Source organism: Pelobates fuscus, chromosome 5, assembly GCF_036172605.1.
Source record: "Pelobates fuscus isolate aPelFus1 chromosome 5, aPelFus1.pri, whole genome shotgun sequence".
Taxonomy (NCBI): domain Eukaryota; kingdom Metazoa; phylum Chordata; class Amphibia; order Anura; family Pelobatidae; genus Pelobates; species Pelobates fuscus.
Genome location: NC_086321.1, coordinates 138,697,729 through 138,719,423, shown reverse-complemented (window position 1 = coordinate 138,719,423; position 21,695 = coordinate 138,697,729). Strand labels below are relative to the sequence as shown.

The 21,695-nt window shown below is 38.9% G+C and overlaps 1 protein-coding gene across 1 annotated transcript in view; it reads right to left on the bottom strand.

Moving 5' to 3' along the window:
- Window positions 1–21,695, bottom strand: part of PIWIL1 (piwi like RNA-mediated gene silencing 1) — a 129,319-nt gene that overhangs the window by 45,659 nt on the left and 61,965 nt on the right. Inside the window, exons 8-13 of the mRNA XM_063456421.1 lie at window positions 14,919–14,999; window positions 12,000–12,197; window positions 10,883–10,994; window positions 8,379–8,505; window positions 6,590–6,707; window positions 6,312–6,426 (exon numbers count right to left, since the gene is read on the bottom strand). Of these exons, the coding sequence (XP_063312491.1) occupies window positions 6,312–6,426; window positions 6,590–6,707; window positions 8,379–8,505; window positions 10,883–10,994; window positions 12,000–12,197; window positions 14,919–14,999 (751 nt within the window). The remainder of the gene's footprint in view (window positions 1–6,311; window positions 6,427–6,589; window positions 6,708–8,378; window positions 8,506–10,882; window positions 10,995–11,999; window positions 12,198–14,918; window positions 15,000–21,695) is intronic.

Here is a 21,695-nt window from a genome sequence, read left to right as displayed (position 1 = left end):
GTTATTGGTTACTGCTGCCTACCTTCTACTGTATAGCGAGTGCCTAATTCACCCACTTTTTATATATCAAAACATGGAAAAATATACTTTTATTTCTGCTGGATCAAGCTCAATATCATATGTGGCATATAGGAAAAAGAGAAATCAGAAAGATCATAGTTCAGATCTGCATAAACAGTTATGTACTCTTATATATGTACACTAAATCAGCTGGATATAAAGGTACAATTTATTCGGATACAATGTATAAAATCCAAATATAAAACACAGCTGAAGAACAGCCAAAAACAATAATACTAGAAGTGCAAACAAATTGCTGCTTACTAGAAACAGTGGTGAGTAAAACGGTATGTGTCCCCGTTACTCACAACAAGGCTATCCCGCACTGGGAGATGTCTCCTGGGCAGAGGGAGTTCAATGAGGCTCTATGTTGCAGGTTCCGGGTTGGCAGCTGAAAGTTCCAGTGGTAATTGCTCTGTGATCCCGGCTCGCATTCAGACTCCGCCTCTTCCTCTTGCGTAATCACGCTGCTGTCTACGCATTTCGCCGTTCTCAGACGGCTTTGTCAGGATGTGATGTGCTGGAATCCGTTGCAATTAAAAAATTCCAGCATGTTTTTCGTGTATTCACTTTATATTTACTTTCTATTACATGATATTTCCTTTTATTTTCCTTGTTAAAAGGAAATATCATGTAATAGAATGTAAATATAAAGTGAAGAGTGAGAACGGATTCCAGCACATCACGTCCTGACGAAGCCGCCTGAGAACGGCGAAACGCGTAGACAGCAGCGTGATTACGCAAGAGGAAGAGGCGGACTCTGATTGCCAGCCGGGATCACAGAGCAATTACCACTGGAACTTTCAGCTGCCGACACAGAACCTGCAACATAGAGCCTCGAACTCCCTCTGCCCAGGAGACATCTCCCAGTGCGGGATAGCCTTGCTGTGAGTAACGGGGACACATACCGTTTTACTCACCACTGTTTCTAGTAAGCGGCAATTTGTTTGCACTTCTAGTATTATTGTTTTTGGCTGTTCTTCAGCTGTGTTTTATATTTAGATTTTATACATTGTACCTTTATATCCAGCTGATTTAGTGTACATATATAAGAGTACATAACTGTTTATGCAGATCTGTACTATGATCTTTCTGATTTCTCTTTCCTGTATGCCACATATGATAATGAGCTTGATCCAGCAGAAATATAAGTATATTTTTCCATGTTTTGATATATGGTGAAAGGGGTTTATCGACTTTATATCGCTCCACTTCTCCACATTATATTTGAAATCTTGCTTTTGGTGACTGGAACACTTTTGAAGTGTGGAAGCTGTATTGAAAAATTATGTACATTTGTTCTTTATAGAAATTCTATTCTACCCCTATTAACTTTAGTGATTTTCTTAGTGCTCCAGAAATATTGATTCATTTATTCAGATACATTGATGTTGGAGACTTTGTGTACTTCAAATCATAATCATTGCAATTTTGGCAATGGTTTTTTTGTATGATGTTTAACACACATAAATGTATGTGTTTGTGTATATGTTGTTTTAATGTGATGTTGTTTAGTATACCAAGGCTATTTCTGATACAAATGAATTGTGAATATAGTAAGATAGAGAAAGGCCCAAAGAGAAAACGAGAATCAAAATGGTTAAATTAATATCCATTAATGCTCAAGGGCTTAATTCCCCAAATAAGAGAGGATTACTGTGTAATACCCCTTTGAGAGAAAAGGCCCAGATATGATTCATCCAGGAAACTCATTGGAGAAAGGAAGATAAACAACAATGGAACTTCAAAAATTTTCCCCTTATAGCTACAGCTTCAATTATGCAAAAAAAAAAGAAAAGGAGTTGCAATAATGTTTTTAAACTCAATTAAGTATCTATGCGAATATTCTGAAATCGGCCCTGAGGCAGACTTATTATATGGATAGGCATAATGAAACCCAATATACTTTAGTTAATATATATTTACCAAACAAAGCTCCAGTAAATTTTCTGTCTAAAATAGACTAGAACTGAAACAATACGTAAGGGAATATTCCTAATTGCAGGAGATTGTAACTGTGTTGCCGATCCAATTTTAGATACAAACTTGAAACCTGGACAACGGACATACAAAAATCTTGTCTAAAAAAGTGTGCTCACTATGCAGACTCGTCCCCCCAAAAATTTTTCTTTCGATATTTGGAGAGTATTACATCCTAAAGAGCTTTTAGGATTATACTCATGAATCCACAGTCCATAAAACCTCTGCTAGAATCGATATGTGTTGGGGAGATGCTGATTTAGTAAAAAGTAGGGATCGACCGATATTGATTTTTTTTAGAGCCAATACGATAATCTGTGAACGTTCAGGCCGATAACTTGCCGATATTCTGTACATTTACCATTTTGAAAAAAGAAACTTAAATTTTTTATTTTTTTTATTTCTAAAGGTGAATGCCACGTATAGTGGATGCAGTGTGTTTAGACAGGGGAGCTGTGTATATAATGAATGCAGTGCATATAGTGTGCATTATACACACACTACATACACACACACATTATATACAGTGTGTAGTGTGTGTGTATATAATTCAGAGCGTGTGTATATAATGCAGAGCGTGTGTATATAATGCAGAGCGTGTGTATATAATGCAGAGCGTGTGTGCGCTCCTGAAGGAATGTGATTTGTGTAAGATGGGGGAGAGGAAAAGGGAGGGGGCATTTTTAATATTTAGAGGTTTTATTTTTTTGTCCCCCCTTCCCTGCTTGTTGCCCAGCCAAGGAGGGGGCTATGGCATTCCCTGGTGGTCCAGTGAGCAGTGTAGGGGCCCTCAGCAAGCGCTTATTATCTTCCCAGCTGCTTGCTTCCGCTCCCAGTGTAAATCTCGCGGCCTGCATGCAGTGTTGCCATGGTAACCCGTGGCAATGCACTGACGGCTGCAAGTCTCGCGAGATTTACACTGGGAGCGGAAGGGAGCTGCTGGGAAGGTAAGTAAGAGCTTGCTGGGGGCTCCTCAGGACCGCCGGGCTTGTAATGAGCCTGGCGGTCCTCTATTGGCCGATACCAATATTGCCGAAAATAGAGAATATCGTCCGATATCGGTAAAACCGATAATCGGTCGATCCCTAGTAAAAAGAGTAAATTCTGTAAATATACGAGTCAATACCTGGTCTGATCATGAAATACTCATTAGAATTGAAAGAAACCGTAAAAAAATAAATTAAAAAAAATAAAATAAAAACCAACCTCCCCATGGAGACTGAACGAGTCTATATTAGCTACGAAAAAAAAACAAAGAATATATAAAAAATATTTGAGTTATTTTTCGTGGAAAACCTTCCAGAACATACTTCTAATATTAATCTCTGGTATACATATAAAGCTGTAATCAGAGGTAAAACTAGCTAGTCAAGAAAGAAAAAAACGAGGTATCAGTCTGACCGATAAACATAAAAATGAAATACTATTATCGAAACAATAAAGCTGATAAAATATTAATAAACCGATTTAAAAATAAAAAATAGACAATAAGATGTACAAAATATTACTAGAAATTATATCCTCTAGAAACTCAACCTACAGAGTCAGCGATCGATAAATATTTAGAAAAAAATTATTCCAAGAATCACTCTGGAACAAAAACACAATTTAAACCAACAGATAAAACAAGAAGTAAATAATGTCATAAACAATCTTCAAATTATATAAACTCCAGACCCTGATGGTTTTTCGAATATGTTCTTTAAGACATTTAAAGATATCATCTCCCCAAAATTAACCGCAACATTTAATGAAATTGCATACTCAGGCAATACAATAAAATAATTATTAAGAGCCAATATAAAACCCATTTTAAAACAGAATAAATCTCAGATATTACGAATTATAGACCAATTTCATTGATCGATACAGACATTAAAATCTATGCTTCGGTTCTAACCCGTAGATTAACTCCATTACTTCCTGATTTGATTCATACTGATCAAATAGGTTTTACCCAGGGCCGACACTCCAGCGATAATTCGCGTAGGATGATCGACCTCTTGGAACACGCTCAATCCTTAGGGACGCCCCTTCTGACCCTGTCGGTGGATGTAGAAAAGGCGTTCGAAAGGGTTGGATGGGGATATATGAAGAATATCCCGAGCATCTTTTGGGCCAGAAAGATGGATCGCAAATGCTAACGGAGCCTTATACACTTGTCCAACTGCTAGAATAGTATAGGAGCTGAATTTTGTACAGAATGGTTTGAGATCACAAATGTGACGAGACAGGGCTGTCCTCTGTCTCCCATCCTATATGTTCTCTCAATTGAGCCGTTTGCGATCAGTATCAGAAATAACACTGAAATAAAAGGTATGATTATAGGTAACAGAGCCGAAAATTTGTCTGTATGCAGACGATGTTCTGATCCTATCTCCTCACTGGGCTACCTAATGCAGGAGGTCTAAAAATATGGGTATATCTCTAACTATAACATTAACATACACAAAACAATAGCTTTGACTATAAATCTTAACCTTTCCTCTCTAGAGGCCTTAACAGCCAAGTATAATTTATGTTGGTCCAAGAAAGAATTCCAATATTTAGGAATAATTTTAACAGCAAACCCAAAAACTATAGTTGAAACCAATTTTTTTAAATTGATAAAACACACAAATAAAAATCTTAAAGAAAATGGCTTTTTTTTTTTTTTTTTAAATTGAAAATTTCCTGGTGGGGAAGAATCAGCACAAAAAAGGACATATATCATCCCCAAATGGGCCTATCTTTTAAATATGATCCCACTAAAATTCCATAGGGCTGGGCTGGATATGATTCAGCTCTCCTTATGGAAAGGAAAGATGCCAAGAACCAAATCACATCTCTTGACAAAAAAACAAATAGCAACAAAGGAGGTATGGGATACCCCCTAATAAAGGATATTTACTGGACTAACAATTACCCATATCCATAAACTTCAAATCTATAATTCAAGAGAGCTAGCCTGGTACAAAATCTAAAGAAAAGGATTTAGCCCTTCTGTTATGGGATGACTTTACCAAGCCTAACAATCAACTAAAGGATTTTAACTCAAGTGTCCTAAATCAGATTATAGAAGAATGGAAATTAATAAAAAAGAATCTTAAGATAAACAATAAAATATTTGAAGGAGTCAATCTCCGACTCCTAGAAAGATTTATGCCAGATTTAAAGTTCATGGAGAACCCATTAAGACATTTTATTGAAGAACTTCTTTTAAATTCTATTCATTTGAAAACCTAAAAACACAACTGGATATTTCTGACAAAGACATTTTTACGTATACAAGAGTGAATGGCTTTTTAAATGAATTTCTCTTAAAAGGTAGAGGGAGATAAGACGAGGCTAATTTATAAAATCTTTAAAAATACTGAGGTAAAAGCAGTTCGTTCAATTGCCATAGAATTAGACAATCATATTCAAGTATAGAACCCAGCCAAAAAGAAATGGGAAATATATCTGAATCTAAAAATTACAGTAGAGGAATGATGTTCCTCCTTGAGATTATTAAAAAAAAAAAAAAAAAAATACAAACATTGCCTTAATATTATAGAAACATTTTTTTAAAGTAGTACATAGATGGTACTTCGCTCCAACTAGATTGGTTAAAATATCTCTGGCTAACTCTCCACTATGTTGGAGATGCCTAGCCTATGAGGGTTCAATGCTACATTTGGTGCAATAGTCCAAGAATCTCTACATTTTGGGATTTAATATACTCCCCAGAAACGGGCCTTCTACACCTCAATTGAGGCAAACTATTTAAAAAATAATAATAATAAAAATCAACAAATATTGCTTCATTACCTTACGTCCGCAAAAAAACACACAAAAAAACATAATATATAATATAAAATATTAATATATAATATATAAAAATAAAAATATAAAAAACAACTCTTCTTTCAACTGGAAATGGAAACGGGAGTTTCCTATCCAAACAATAACCCCTTAAGGACCAAACTTCTGTAATAAAAGGGAATCATGACATGTCACGTGTCCTTAAGGGGTTAAACATATACAAAATTACAACCAATGGATTAACAAAATAAGGGAATCTTTTTATACAAGTTATCAGATTAAAGCTACTAATCTTGGTATACTAGGTCTTTTTGTAATGGTGAATTTGAGAATGGGATTAAGCTAGGTCACGTCTTTGAGGTTTGTATTGTGATGTCTATTCATGCGGTTTGTTTTATCATGTGAGTAGGTTTAATACAAAAATAATAAAAAGATCAAACATTAAAAAGGTTGACTGCCCCTGATCTAAATAAAACCATGTACTTAACTGTTCCCCTGGCCTGCAAAATCTTCTCTGGAGGAGCAATTCGACCAGTAAATGGCATAAGTTTGGTGTCAAAATTAATTCCCCAGTCACGTAGTTCTTTCTGAACATTTTCATCCCTGTGGGAAAAATGTGTAATACATTTTTATAAACAAAAACATACACGTTGAAAAAAATGTTGAGAATATACACAAAGCTTAGGATTTACGAGCCAGAATCAATAAATTTATGAACTACAACCAAAATATAGACAACTTGACATTGCAACAGAGTTCTACTTACTTGTGGATATAGTTTAAGAATTTTCCCATTTGCTTTTCTCTTTGATCAGGTGTTAACCTGGTATGTATTGCCAAATCTTTCATCACAGTAAAATCACTCCTCATTTTATCAGTTAAACCTTCAAAAAAAAAAAAAAAAAAAAAAAGTGAAATTAAACATACCGTAATTAACTGAAAAAAAGCTAACATCTAAAAAGTAGTTACATTTAAATAAGTTTAATTTAGAGGAATTACATCTTAGTTGACTCTTCCTTTGGTATCCGTGCCTTAAAAGACCACTATAGTGTCAGGAAAACAAACCTGTTTTCCTGGCACTATAGTGTTAATAGGTCCCCCCTCCTGCCGGGTTCTAGGGGGAGGCAGGGGTTAAAGGCTTACCTTTCTCCAGCGCTGGGCTACCTCGGCGCTGGGGACTCTCCTCCCTCTTCCTCCGAATGCGCTGCGCGCACATTCAGTCAGTCCATAGGAAAGCATTTCTCAATGCTTTCCTATGGACGGCAGCATCTTCTCACTGTGAAAATCACAGTGAGAAGCGCGGAAGCGCCTCTAACAGCTGTCAATGAGACAGCCACTAGAGGCTGGATTAACCCTAATGTAAACAGATTTTCCTAAAACTGCTATATTTACAGAAGGCAGGTTAACCCTAAATGGACCTGGCACCCAGACCACTTCATTGCCTATAGTGGTCTTTTAACCCCTTAAGGACACATGACATGTGTGACATGTCATGATTCCCTTTTATTCCAGAAGTTTGGTCCAAATTTTAACGTCTCATTTTTTTTTTAAACGTTTTACTACATTTAAGGGGAAACTGCTACCACTTACCAGGTTCCCAAAAAGAACTATCCTCTATGACGCCGGCACAGCCGCTTTGCTGCCGGAGTCTACACGGAGTGACATCATGTCACTCCATTTTTATACTCTCTAGCCAGCACCAGCTAGAAAGTTACCACTAGCAACCAGAGAGCATGCGATTTTTTTTTTGGATGGAGAGCAGCGGGACCTACCGTGGGAAGTCTTTTCTGCTCTCCCTCAATTCTTCAGCATTGAGTGTCTGCCAAGTAACACATGAGAGTAAATTCTATTAATATATGTTTTTTTACCAAATCTATAAATTTGCTAGCAGAGATTAATCCCTAAATTGCCAGATGTGTAATTCTACCTCCGCAGTGTCATTAGCCAGTCCAGAACCTTTTTAAAACCTGTCATGCTGAACAGCCTATTGTTTCGACTTCTCTTCCTCTCAGAATCGGTTCTTATTTTCTTTAAAACATTAGATAAAGTATTGGTATTATGTATTTTTCCTACGCTTGACTTTCTTTGACTGAAGGAGAAGCTTAAGTCAGCTCCATTTCCTGTGTCAGAGAAAACTCATCCTTCTCCTTGACACAAGAAATGGAACGAAACTCTCCTTTGGTAAAGACAGTTAAGCATAGGAAAAATACATAAGACAAAGTAGTCCTTGCTTTTATGTTTTAAAGAAAACTAGATCAGAAATAAAGTAAAGAACAGATTCTGGGAGAGAAAGAGAAGAGGAAACAATTGGATAAAAGCCAAGTTTGGCATGACAGTGCCGCTTTAAATTTGGAACACTACATGCATTATTTTATTTAACTGCTCATTCTCCACAAATCTACACAAGACACTTAATTTATTACTGTACTTTAGGGCACACCTTGCACAGCACAAACAAAGGTTTTGATTAAAACGGTTCTGAAGCAGATTGGTGCATGGATTAGGAAAGTAATTTTCCACAAATCTCACTTTTTTGTATACATTCAGAAAAATACCTGTCAGGTAACAAAATTCAGGGATCAGTTGAATTGGTCCTTCAGGAACACCAGATGGGGTCTTGGACTTTTTGGGATTGTGAATCACAGATGGCTGTGTTTGGTCTGTAATTTCCTTATTGTATTGCTGCATGAGAAAAGAGTATATTGTCTACATGTTCATTCATTCGTTTTCATGTAGTATTAAAGACTGGAAACATTGCATAGATTTGTTATCATATTTCCCATTTCAGGTTTAACATATGGAATTTGTCAGATTGGTTTGCTGCGTCTATAAACAAGTACCAGAATATATATACATACACACACACACACACACACATAAACACACACTATATATACATACACACACACACACACACACAATATATATATATATATACATACACACACACACACACACATATACACACACACAAATAAACAAATCTATCTAATGAGAAGACAATGTAGGGACTAACAGAGGTGGGAGGCAATTGAAGTGCAGACAGACAGGAAGATGAGCCTCACCGCCACATTTATTATAGACTGTTATGGGTCAAGTTTGGAACATGTAAAACCACTGAGAAGCAGATTACAGTAGTCAAAGCGAGAGAGGACAGCAGCATTGACGAGCAACTTAGCCCCGTCCAGCATTAAATAGATGTTCATGAGAAGCGAAGGAGAGGCTGGAGTCAAGGAACACCTAGGCAGCAAGACTACAAGGTAGAGGTGATGGTAATACCGTTGATTTGGAAGGAGACAGATATGAGAGTAGCAACAATTGAGGGAGGAAAGACAAGATTTCTGTTTTGGACCAGTTAAGTTTGTGTAAGTGAGCAGCCATCCAAGGAGGCAGTCAGAGACACAAGTCGAGAGGGAGTTGACAGCAATAGGAAGCTAAAAGAGCTAATGAGTTTACCAAGGGAGACCGCATAGATCAAGAACAGGAGAGGACAAAGGGCAGAACTTTGGGGAACACCAACAGAGAGGGGTTGCGGAAAAGATACAAAGCCAGAGGGTAGAAAAAAAAAAAAATACTTAACCCCTTAAGGACCAAACTTCTTGAATAAAAGGGAATCATGACATGTCACACATGTCATGTGTCCTTAAGGGGTTAAAGGAGCACCATGAGAGAGCAGTGTCTTGTAAACCGAGATTACAGAGGATGAAAAGAACTTGATTAGTGTTGAAAGCAGCAGAAAGTTCAAGAAGAATTAGGATAGAATAGTGACCACTAGATTTTGTAGTGATTCAATTATTGAATACTTTGGGTAGAGCTGTTTCGACAGAGTGACGGGAGCAGAATCTAGACTGAAACAGGTCAAGATTCGAAAAAAAATTGGTCAATCTCGCATACACAACTCTCTCAAGGATCTTGGATGAAAATAGTAGCAACAAGATAAGGAGACAGTTGAATGAGGAGTTAGGGTCAAGGCTGAGTTATTATTTTTTTTTTTTAAAGAAATCTGGGTACGATTGCATGTGTGAAAGTTGAAGTAAATATGCCAGAGGTGATTGAGAAATTGTCTCCTTGCTTTGCCTCTCACTAAAATATTCAGTGTGAATGAGATACAAGGGAATAGAACCGAGGAAACCGGTGGGGGGGGCGGGAGGACCAGAGTGTAGAAACGCGGAGGGAGTGGGAGAAGAATTGACAAGGGAAGGAGAGAGATCTCTTCCCTGATTGTAGAAATCTTCCCAGTAAACGAGTTGCAAGGTTTGTATCAGTCAATTAAGGAGAAGGAGCAAAGAAAAGAGTTAAAATGTTATTTAAGTAGTTTTCTTTTGCAGAGGGCCATCTGTATGAGCGTAGCATACATTTATAGTGGAGGAAGTCAAGCGCAGAAAGATTCCTAAAACAGTGTTCAACAGTTCTGGAGCATTTTTGGGAGGTACCAGGTCAGCTTGGTGTGCCATGGTTGTAATTGGGACACTTGCCACATTTAAATGTAGGGGGTGCGATGAGATCTAGTTGAGAGGATAGAGTTGTAGAGGCAGGTTAGGTTAGGTTTGTGATAGGTAAAAGGAAAGTTTGGAGATTGGTGGAGAATCTCTGTAAAACAAGACCGGTTTCAGTGAGATGGATGTACAGAGGCTGGTATAATTTGGGTATGGAGTATGCCAATGTCAAAGTTCAGCAGATGGTAGTCAGAGGAAATTAAACCATGGAGAGAGTTAAGGCAGTACATAGATCGTTGAAGAGGAGATCAAGAGTTTTTTTCCTGCTTATACACACACACACATTTTTACTTCTATGTGTATTTTGATATCAAAATACACAGAGGTAAAAATGTGTGTGTATATTAATATCAAAATACACTTATATTTAAATTATATTTACACCTCACCCTGCAGCATTAAAGCCCACCTTTTCCATCCTTAAATGGTTAAAAGGTAACAAAAGGACAACCAACCATTTTTTCCCACTATGTGCACAGTAGTTTATTGGTCTAGGCAGCTATATTTAAAATATATTCAACCACACACAAAAAAAAATTAACAACACAATAAAGGTGCCATACTGTTCTGTAGTATTCAATGTAGCTTATTTCACTTCCGTTTGATTTTTTAAATTTTGACTCTGGTGAGAAATCCCAGTTGATATCATCAACACGGTAAGTCTTGTTGTTGTACCTGGGTGTTGTAAAACCATTAATATCAAATTAGTTTGACTTATATCTTTAATGTGTCACAGGCACACAAGTTAACCAATGCACCTAGACCATCTGTAAAATGAAAAATTGAACTATACAATGAAAAAGAACACTTCCACCTTTACATAAACAAGTTATATTGAAAAGAAAATGCATGCTTCAATAAATAAATCTGCAGAGACTTTAGATGCTGTTTCATCAGATAACTGTTTTTAAAATTTATGCTACATGGTGATCCAGGACAGCAATGATGGAATCAACATGAGAGCCTTGCAGTTCCTACAAGAAACAAATTATATAGGGGCTATAAATAAGATGATGGGTTCAGAGGGCTGATGACAAAATAAAAGGGGAGAACGTAAGGCAAACCAAGGGGAAGATAAAATGAGGTTGTTGATTGGAAGGGGGTGTTGCATGACCTGAGATTACAAAAATTGGGGAAATTTAGATATCTGTGAGTGAGATAAGATAAAAAAGGCAATATTTTGAATTATCACTTTAATAATGAAATTCAAAGATTTCTACAGGCCCCATAATGCCTTCATCTGAATTAAGTAGTTATGTCGTCTTGAGGTTTGGTTAAGACGGTAATCCTAACTTTCATGGTTAAAAAAAGAGTTTTCTACATGTTTAAACCGTACATTTTCTACATGCATAGCCCTTCTGCACCCTCCTTTCACCCTGATTTGTAAGCTTTACCCTTGGGAGCTGGTAATAAGCTGAGAGCATCAGCATTGAAGCGTAAAGCTCTAAGCTGAAAATTAATGAGAATTGCCAAGGGATTAGCAAAACATGGGTTACAATAAATAGTCAACAAACAGACTCGAGCTGGAGAATTTTTCTCATGAACTTATTTAGATCTAAAACCCCTGTCAGTTCTCAATATGCCCCGCTTTTAAAAAATTATTTCTAATCAAAACGACTATATAGACGAACATACAAGTTTATTAAAACACAAGTAAATTATGGAGGAAAACAATCTTACTTTGTGAGAACAATCTGCCCGATTAATTCCTTGCTACATGCATCACGAAAGTGATTTGCTCCAACTTTTCCGTACAAGTTGTACATAATATCCAGAACAGTTTCATTTCTTAGGACTTTATGGCTCACATCAATACACAACATTATACTAGTTTCATACTGTAGAATGGAGGTGGTGAAGCCTGGCCATATAGTTAGGCTGAGGGGAAGGGGGAAAAAAAAGTTGGGAGATAATTATAATTCAATTTACACAAATGTGGATTTTTTCATAAATTTTCAGTTTTTACTATTACATCACACTAAAGGGTCCATTCAATAAAGTTCGAATGGCCCTGTACAGAATGAGACTAAACCATTCAGTGCCGCACATGGCCATTCGGATTGCAAAATCCAGATTCTTAGCTTAAAGGGATACTATAGCCATCCGAACAACTGCAGCTTAATGGAGTAGTTCTGGTGATTATAGTCATTCCCTGCAGGCTTTTTGCATAAAATAGTCTTTTCAGAGAAAAGGCAGTGTTCACATTGCTCCCCGTGGACATCTCCAGTGGCCACTCCAGGATGGCTACAAGAGGTGCTTGCTGGGGCAGTGTCGCAGTTTGCAGGACTGACTTTCAGTGTCTCCACTCTCTGGATGCAGATACTGAACTGTCCTCAGAGATACATTGATTCAATGCATCTCTATGAGGAGATGCTGATTGTTTAAGGTGGGGTTTGGCTCCGCCCCCAGCCTGTCTCCCTAGCTAAAATCATCAGAATTGATAATCTCTGTAGGATTGACAATTGTAGAATTGATCATTTCCTGTAGGAAAAAGCATTGTGATTGGCTGAGATCATCCCTTCTGATGTGAGCCAAAGAGGCAGATCACAGGCAGCTATATTTACTTACCATATATTTACTAAATTTAGAAAGAGGGGAGGGAAGAGTTAACACTATAGGGTCAGAAATACCAGTTTGTGTTCCTGACCCTATTTAGTTTTTTTAAAATTTATATTGAAATATAGTGCTCTATAGTTTGTGCTTTAAAATATTATTAAACATTTGGGCTTGCACGAAATATATCAGATTCAATTTCCCCTAAAATGTACACAAAGCTGCAAAACCATAATGTACCCTACATTAAAGTTTAGGAGTTTCTCTTTAGGAGAATAGACCCAGTCCCTACACACTGTCAGAATGCCCCCCATGGCAGAAAGCCACAATAGGCATTTTCTAGTGAAGGAACAAAAACAGAATATGGGAACAGTAAAAAGCTTAGACAAGGTAAATCCCCAGTTGCATATTAGACTGAGCCCACTTGCTGGCATTTGGATTACCCAAGTGGGAAGAATCAGTCTGATATGCAAATGGTATAGGTTCATTCTGTATTGGCGTATGTGAGCAACTGCTCTGTTTTTACTTCAATGCATTTGCTTAGGCTGTCCCGAAGTTAAAAGGGTAATCTAGACATGGATCCCATGCTCACCGATTACAGGGTCATCAGTTACACAAGTTAATTAAAGTTACATGCTGCTACCCCAGTATTCCGGAGGATATTTTCTCATCACAAGGTGATTTAATTAACCACTTACTCACATAAATATAAACTGCAGGTTTACCAAGTCCTCGGTGCTGGTAATAAATTCCTTCTTTCCGGTTTATTAAAAACAAGTGGGAAAACACTGACATACTTGTATCATTATACATAAAAGCCAAACTGCAACAAGTTCATTAAGTGAAGAAAAGAGGGTTGTTGGGGTTCAGAGGGAAACCAAAACACAATAAAAGCGTTGTGCCTCCTTGCTCCTTCCTTTTTCTCAATATTGAGCAAGCGCTAGCAAGGAGGCGCGAAATGTGTCCTCTCCGATTCTTTACTTGACATAATGATCTTGCTTCATGTTGGTCTTTATGTAATGATACAAGTATGTCCATGTTTTCACACTTAAAAAAAACAAAAAAAAAACGGTACAACTAAGAAAATTTTTAGTGTATGGTTACGGAATGCCATCCGAGTGTTGCATTTGGGGTATCTGTTACAATTCGCTGGCAATTGTTTGTCTGTTCCTAGAGTTCTCATACTTGCGTTTTGTTTTCCCCCTAAGAAGGATTTCAATAATTGCGCTGAGAATGCTTACTACTGGAATACCGGTGAATACAATTGTGAATAACTGGAGGAACTCCTCAAAATATATTTAATCTAATAAATGCTCCTGCTCAGAGTGCATATTAACTAAGGGACAATCAATCACACGTTTTATGTCCTAAATGTTTGAAACTGGACACAATTTAGTTCATTGCTCACCTCAGTGTATTTAAGTGTCTAAAAAGGAACACTGAAGGCACAATATCCATTTCACCGAATGATTGTGCTTGGAACGTTCTGCACGGTCTATTCTTTAGTGTGAAACCATTTTCGAACAGTTGTACATTTAAAAAAGAATTAAACACACCCTTCTAGCCATACCAATTTAAACCGGCAATGATAGGCTGGAAGTTGTCAGCTGATACTCTTAGCCAGTCACCGCCACCCATTGCTGCTCATTCTTATTAGCCCAAGCAGCACAGAGGGGGACGGGCTGCTGGGGACTCACTTAGCATTAAAACGGTAAGAACAGTTTAACACTGAATGGAATCCTGGTGCAGAGCCACTCACCACTCAGCAACAATACCGTGACTGTTATTTTATACATACAGCTCCGTTCAAAATTTTGCAAAACAGTGCAATGTGCAGGAGTTTTCAGAGCTAAATTCGCCCTCTCACCGAGAGAGATGACAATTCTGGTTGTGTATGCTAAAAACACACAAACTGGACAGACCTCTGACAGCAAGGGAATAGGTAAAAGTATTCCTTTGGTTTCAGAGATTTAGAGGCTGGCTTATAAACTACTGAGCTTGTAGTATTTAGGTTTAAAGCTTTCTTGTAAATTTATGGGAACATACTGGTGAGTTTTGATGTCAATAGGATCGTTAGGGTTGTAATAATTGCGGCCAATCTGCTTCATATTCATCATCTTCAGAAGTCTGAAAAAGAAAAATATATAAAAAGGATATGATTAATAAGAACAATATGCAAGTATACATAGTTTCAAACCATAATTTATACATATGAACAAAGAAACTACAAGCAGTCAGTGATCCATATATTTTAATGCACTTTATAAATATATATTTTTTCAGTCCATACAGATGTTTAAACTGCAATTGGAAAAATACTTGCAGAAAAAAATAACTTACAGGGACACAATTTATAATTAGTGGGGTAACAGCTGCTTGATCCAAGGAGACATCTGACTGCTATTTTGGGGTCAAGAAGGAATTTTTTCCAAGTTTGTTTCAAAATTGGAAGCGCTTCAGACTGGGTTTTTTGCCTTTTGGATCAACAGCAAAAACATTTGAGGAAGGCTGAACTTGATGGACGCAAGTCTCTTTTCAGCTATGTAAGATGCCGTTGCAAATCCACAGGCAAGCAGAAGTTATTTCCAGACTAAGAAGGGGCTCCATCCGTCAGTCACTCATTCCAGGGAACTGTTAATTGTCAGCTGACACCCTCAGCCTATCACTGGACAACTGCAGTAAGTACAGTTAAGAAAACGTATATGTACATACTCTCGATAGGAGACCAGATCACCAGATGATCACCAGTCGATCATTTCCGTCCCTTAACGTCTCGAACTAATGCTTCTTTATTAGACCGAGCACAAAAGGAGAGGCAGCTGGGCACAACTTCTTGTTAAACCATTTGACAAAGGTTTAAACACTAGAAGGTAAAACGTCGCTAGAGGACCCCAGGAACAACTAATTTATTGATATTACAGAATTGTGGTAATAGGAGTGTTCTTTTGACAGAGAAAGAACCCAAGGAAAAAGTATCACTTTAATAAAGAAAATGAAATTTTTTGTTACAAAAAGCTAGTAAATAATGATAGCAGTATCAAAAAGGTTCAGTACAAACCGTTCTCTGGTAACCTGTGCACATACATGAAATGTACAAAGGGTCATCCACGCAGACTTGAAGAGCAATTTCCTCATGCAGCAGTGGAAATACTTATTTATATTAACAATATAGAAGTATTCCAGCACAACACCCTTCCCTTAATGACCTAACAAGGTAACTCATAAAACATCCGACAGCAGTGAGGTGCCAGGTAATGCTCCTCTGGTGTCAACAGCATAGCCCCAGCATTCATCAATGGCTAAAAAGGGTCAAAGCAATACTATGGAAGCCACGATTGCTTCACTTACAGATATCTCCAATAGGTTACCAATTGGTCCCCATTAATCATACAGTTCAGATCACTCGACAGGACTCAATTACTACCTATATGAATTTGAGTCCCTTTGCTGTAATGAAACCCACTGATTCCTAGATTTGTCCAAACACACACCACCCATTGTCAATTCCTTCTTTCTTTACCCTTCCTTTATATTTATTTTAACCCCTTAAGGACACATGACATGTGTGACATGTCATGATTCCCTTTTATTCCAGAAGTTTGGTCCTTAAGGGGTTAAACTCCCCAGATGTTGGAAAACTGGATTCCTCGCCCGAGAAATGTGAACCAAGCACCTTTTCTACCCCCTTATGGTAGAATAAAAAGTCTGCTTGCACCTGAATCTTGTTTTTTGGACAGTCTTTATTTTAGCAAACATTTTGCAAATGTAAAGACAAACAAATATGAAACATGGAAAGAAGGAAGGTTCAAAAATAGTTTCACAATTACATACATAGGAGAAAAATTAAAACTTTTGAAAAAGCCTCTTGCCAGGTGAAACGAGTTAAGTGTATTTATTATTCTCTACCTCACTTTCAGTGTATTTTTTCGTGTTTTATATTTTTAAATGAATTACCTTTAAATAAAAGTACTTTATTGGTCCAACCTTTGCTGCCATTCTGCTTGAACTAGCATATCCATGGTGGGGATTGTACCACCCAAGCCTGAGGATAGAGCAGTTCACATCTGCTCCATCAAATGTTAGTAAATTTCTTACCACTTTAATTGTTTTCTGTTTTTTTTTTCTTCTCTTCTATATTTCTGGAGGGAAAAGAACACCAGCTATACTTCCAAGTGGGCACTACACTATAATTGCCTAAGCCCATATCCGCAGAGCTGCTTATGTTTCCATCGTATGTATGTATGTATGTATGTATGTATGTATGTATGTATGTATGTATGTATGTATGTGTATATATATATATATATATATATATATATATATATATATATATATATATAATGTATTTATTTTTTAAAGGGACACTTTAGGCGCTGCAAAACTATTTGTACTTTATATAAAACATAATAAAATAATGAAAGTATTTTCTTAATATTACACATATAAAATATATTTCTTGGGGGGCGTGGCCAAGCTCATGGCGCGGACGGTCGCATGTAACTAGCGCTCCGCTCCAAACGGCCCAAAAAAGCGTTTTTAACCAGCGAAATCTACCAGAACTCCTCCGCAATCTTCAGACAAGATGTCCCAACTGAAGACTAAACAAAAGCCCCAGGATAAGGGAGACAAAAACGCGTTCTTCGGAACCAAATCGCGGCTGTCTAAACAAGCCGCTGCACACGAGAGCGACCAAGATGGCGACGACGGTGACGATACACTGCCTCTACACACTGATCCGGCAGGGAACTTACCGGTCACACAAGAAGTACTGCAAAAGTGTCTGGACGCTATGTCCAACAAGATCCTGGACACTCTAAACAGACAATTAGCAGAGATCAGAAAGGATATGCGAGATCTGGGTGACCGCACTGCCAGAGTGGAAAACAAAATGGACGAATATGCTGAGGCCCACAACGATATGGCGGACCACGTGCAGAGCCTGGAAAATCAACAGCACCAGCTTCAATTGAAGGTGATGGACTTAGAAGACAGATCACGGAGACAGAACATAAGATTCAGGGGTATCCCTGAGGATGTGAAACACCCGGATTTGACAGCATACCTGACAGACTTATTTCAAACCATGTCCCCGGACATACCAGCCGCCATGCTGCTAATAGACAGAGCACATAGGGTGGCAAAGCCCAAATTCCTACCGGCCGAAGCACCTAGAGACGTACTAGCGAAAATGCATTACTACCATATCAAAGAGGAAATAATGCAGGCCTCAAGGAGACGCAGAGACATGCCGGACAAATAAAAATCCATCCAGCTCTACTCAGACCTATCTGCCATGACTTTGCAAAAACGCAGGGAATTTAAAGACATTACAGAAGCACTCAGAGCTCAGCAAGTACCGTACCGGTGGGGACACCCGTCCGCCTCACGATCCAGAGAAACTGAACGATTACTACCATTATGTCCCCGGACGAGGGCAGGAAAATTCTCCGCTCCTGGGGGATAGCAACACCCCAACATCCCGAAAAAAGCTCCACAACTGAGAGGCTATCGCCAGAGTGGAAGAGGCAACGCAAGTGAGCCTACCCTGGGCACAACTGATCACCGACGCGACTACTATGTCGAAAGGGTTTGATAATACGCACACACACAAATGTACTGTTGCATTGTTGATTTTGTTGGCAGAAATTATAAGTTCAGTTAAATTATAAGTAAAGTTATGTTAATCTGTGAATAGGACCTGTAATTGCCAGGATTTGCTCAGAGATAGTCACTAGCATGAGCACAAACCTGCTACTAGAGGCGCAAGCCTCACACGATCGTCAGCCTAAGAGCAGCTAACTTGCGCAGGCTATGGGAGCTAAGGTACCGGGCAGAGACAATGTTTGTGTATATGAAATGTAGGAACAGGAGTGCGGTAAGGGCATCCATATCAAACAGGCCCGAAGGTTGACATTAGTCCCATGTGCACAACGATTTTATAATGCAGGTTATAGGCTGGGAGTCACTACGGCTCCTCTGAAGGTACCAGGCTGACACCGACTAAGTATAGACGCCAAATGGAGCGGCAAATCAGATCATAGGTAGTAACACAAGATGTAACATAGCACGGGTTAGGACAACAGGTTGCTAGAAGGTGACTAGTGCAACGTGAGCTAACACCCAAAAACCCCTGGGAAGCCGCGATAGGAATGTTAAATGTTTAATGTTTTTGTTAGAACGATGTATGTTATATTTGCAACGGCTAGGAGAGCCGAATTCTGCTACAGTGTGTAAAAGTACAAGTATGTTAATTTGGTACAAGTAGGCAGCACAAGGTGTACAGAGGGAGGACAGTAGGAGACGTTAGACCTGGAAGATACCAGTCGCGGACGATGTCTGACAGCTAAATGATAATCTTTTGAGACACCTGAATAATAAGGGCCTAGTCGAATACAGACACACTGAAGATGGGACAGAAATCCCACCCCCACGAGGTTACGTGGAATAGTAACCAAACCCACGTTTGGGTATTAGTGGTGACGACCACCGTTATGTTTTTTCCCAGTTACCCCCCTATGACCCTCAAACCGATATCCAATACCCCTATAGCCTCAGTAAAATGTTCCAGGTATGCCCATGAACATAGCTACACGCTAACGAAAGTAGCATGGTATAACATGAAGCCTAGAGATAAAAAGTATAGGAGCATCAGCCCCCAAACCGCAATGACACCCAACACAAGTAAAAATAGACTCTGTGGAATGGACAGCTCCCACACAATAAAATCCCAATATGAAAATATATTCCCATAATGTAAAAGGACTAAACACGCCTTATAAACGCCATTGCCTCTTCAGAGCGTTGAAACAAGAGGCGGCCGAAATTGTATGCCTCCAAGAAACACACTTTAAGATCAGCCCGAATCTAAGACCAGATCAGTTCCCCCATCAATACCACGCAACCACAGGACACAAATCCAAAGGAGTAACAATACTAATCAGCAGTAAAATAGCATACACATACCATGACTCCCTCATAGACCCGCTGGGCAGATACATTATCTTAGTATGCACTATAAACAATAGCTTATACACCATTGTCTCGGCATATGCACCCAATGGAGGTCAAAGAAATTTCCTACATCAGCTGTTAACCAAGGTCACGCGACTCCAGAAAGGGATGCTAATCCTTTGTGGGGATTCTAACCACATTTTAGATCCCAAACTAGACACCACAGCACAGCCGGGCTCACAGGCGAAGAGGAAACAGACTCAGGCATGTAAGACATACCAAAAACTGCTAGACGACCACCAACTGTATGATACATGGAGAATACTTAACCCACAATCAAAAGATTACACATATTACTCGGCCCCGCATAAAACATACACCCGCATCGATAGATTCCACATCCACAGAACATGCCTAGACCAGATACTTGATAGCAACATCAATACAATTAATTGGTCAGATCATGCGGCTATAACACTCACAGTTAAAGATCAATATGACTACAAACATAGAAGTCCGTGGAGACTCAATGAATCCTTGTTACATGACCATACTTTCACCAGACAACTAGAGGACGAACTGACTCAGTATTTCGACACAAACTACACGGAACAGACTGACGTAAATATAGTATGGCAGGCACACAAATCAGTCACTAGGGGCTTGCTAATACGAAGAGCGGCGCAAATCAAACGCAGCTCCCAAAGACAATGGATACAATGGAACACTCAATTGACCGACCTAACCACTAAAAACAAAACGTCACCGACGGACACACTACAAGCCCAAATCAAGGACATACAGGATAAAATCAGAGAACACACTCTAAAAAGAGTAAGCTACAATATTCATAAACTCAAACAACAACAATATACACAGGGCAACAGGGCCAGTAAGCTGCTAGCGTCCAGACTTAAGCAACGAGTAACCAATAGCAGAATACCATACATAATAGATCAAAACAACAAAAAACTCTTATCCCCTGTGGATATAAGCAACGCATTCGCCTCTTACTATGGAGGACTTTATAACTTAAAGGACGATACCCACTTAAAACAAAAGGAAGAAGACATACGCTCATACCTAGAAACCACTCACTTACCCACTCTGACACCCACACAGATAGGAGAACTTACAGCTCCCATGACATCACAAGAAGTCACAGCCGCCATTAAAGCGTTACCGAAAAACAAGGCACCAGGGCCAGACGGCTTCTCTAACATATACTACCAAAAATTCCACCATATCTTATCACCTTACCTCACACTGCTGTTTAATAGGGCTACACAAACATGTACACTCCCGGAGGAACTACTAATGGCACATATTATCACACTCCCAAAACCAGGCAAACCTCCAACGCACTGCCCCAACTTCAGACCGATATCGCTCCTCAACACCGATGCTAAACTATACGCCAAAGTGCATGCACACAGGTTAAGCAACATACTGCCCCACCTGGTACACACAGATCAGGTGGGCTTTGTAGCTGGTAGGCAGGGAGCAGATAACACACGCAAGGTGCTGGACCTGGTGCACAGCATGAGAAGAGGAGGGATCGGAGGCCTCCTGGTGTCTCTTGATGCTGAGAAGGCCTTCGATCGCCTAAGTTGGTCCTTCCTGCAGGAGGTGTTAAACAAATTCGCATTCCCGCAACAATTTATCAAAGTGATCAAAGCCCTATATAGCAGCCCAACGGCCAAAGTAGTGACAGCAGGATTTTGCTCAGATACCATCAGGATCACCAATGGTACAAGACAGGGGTGCCCCTTGTCGCCTCTGCTATACGTACTGGCTCTAGAATAGAGAAGAAATATCCATAAAAGGGGTCCGGCTAGGAAACGATGAATACAAACTAAGCCTATTTGCGGA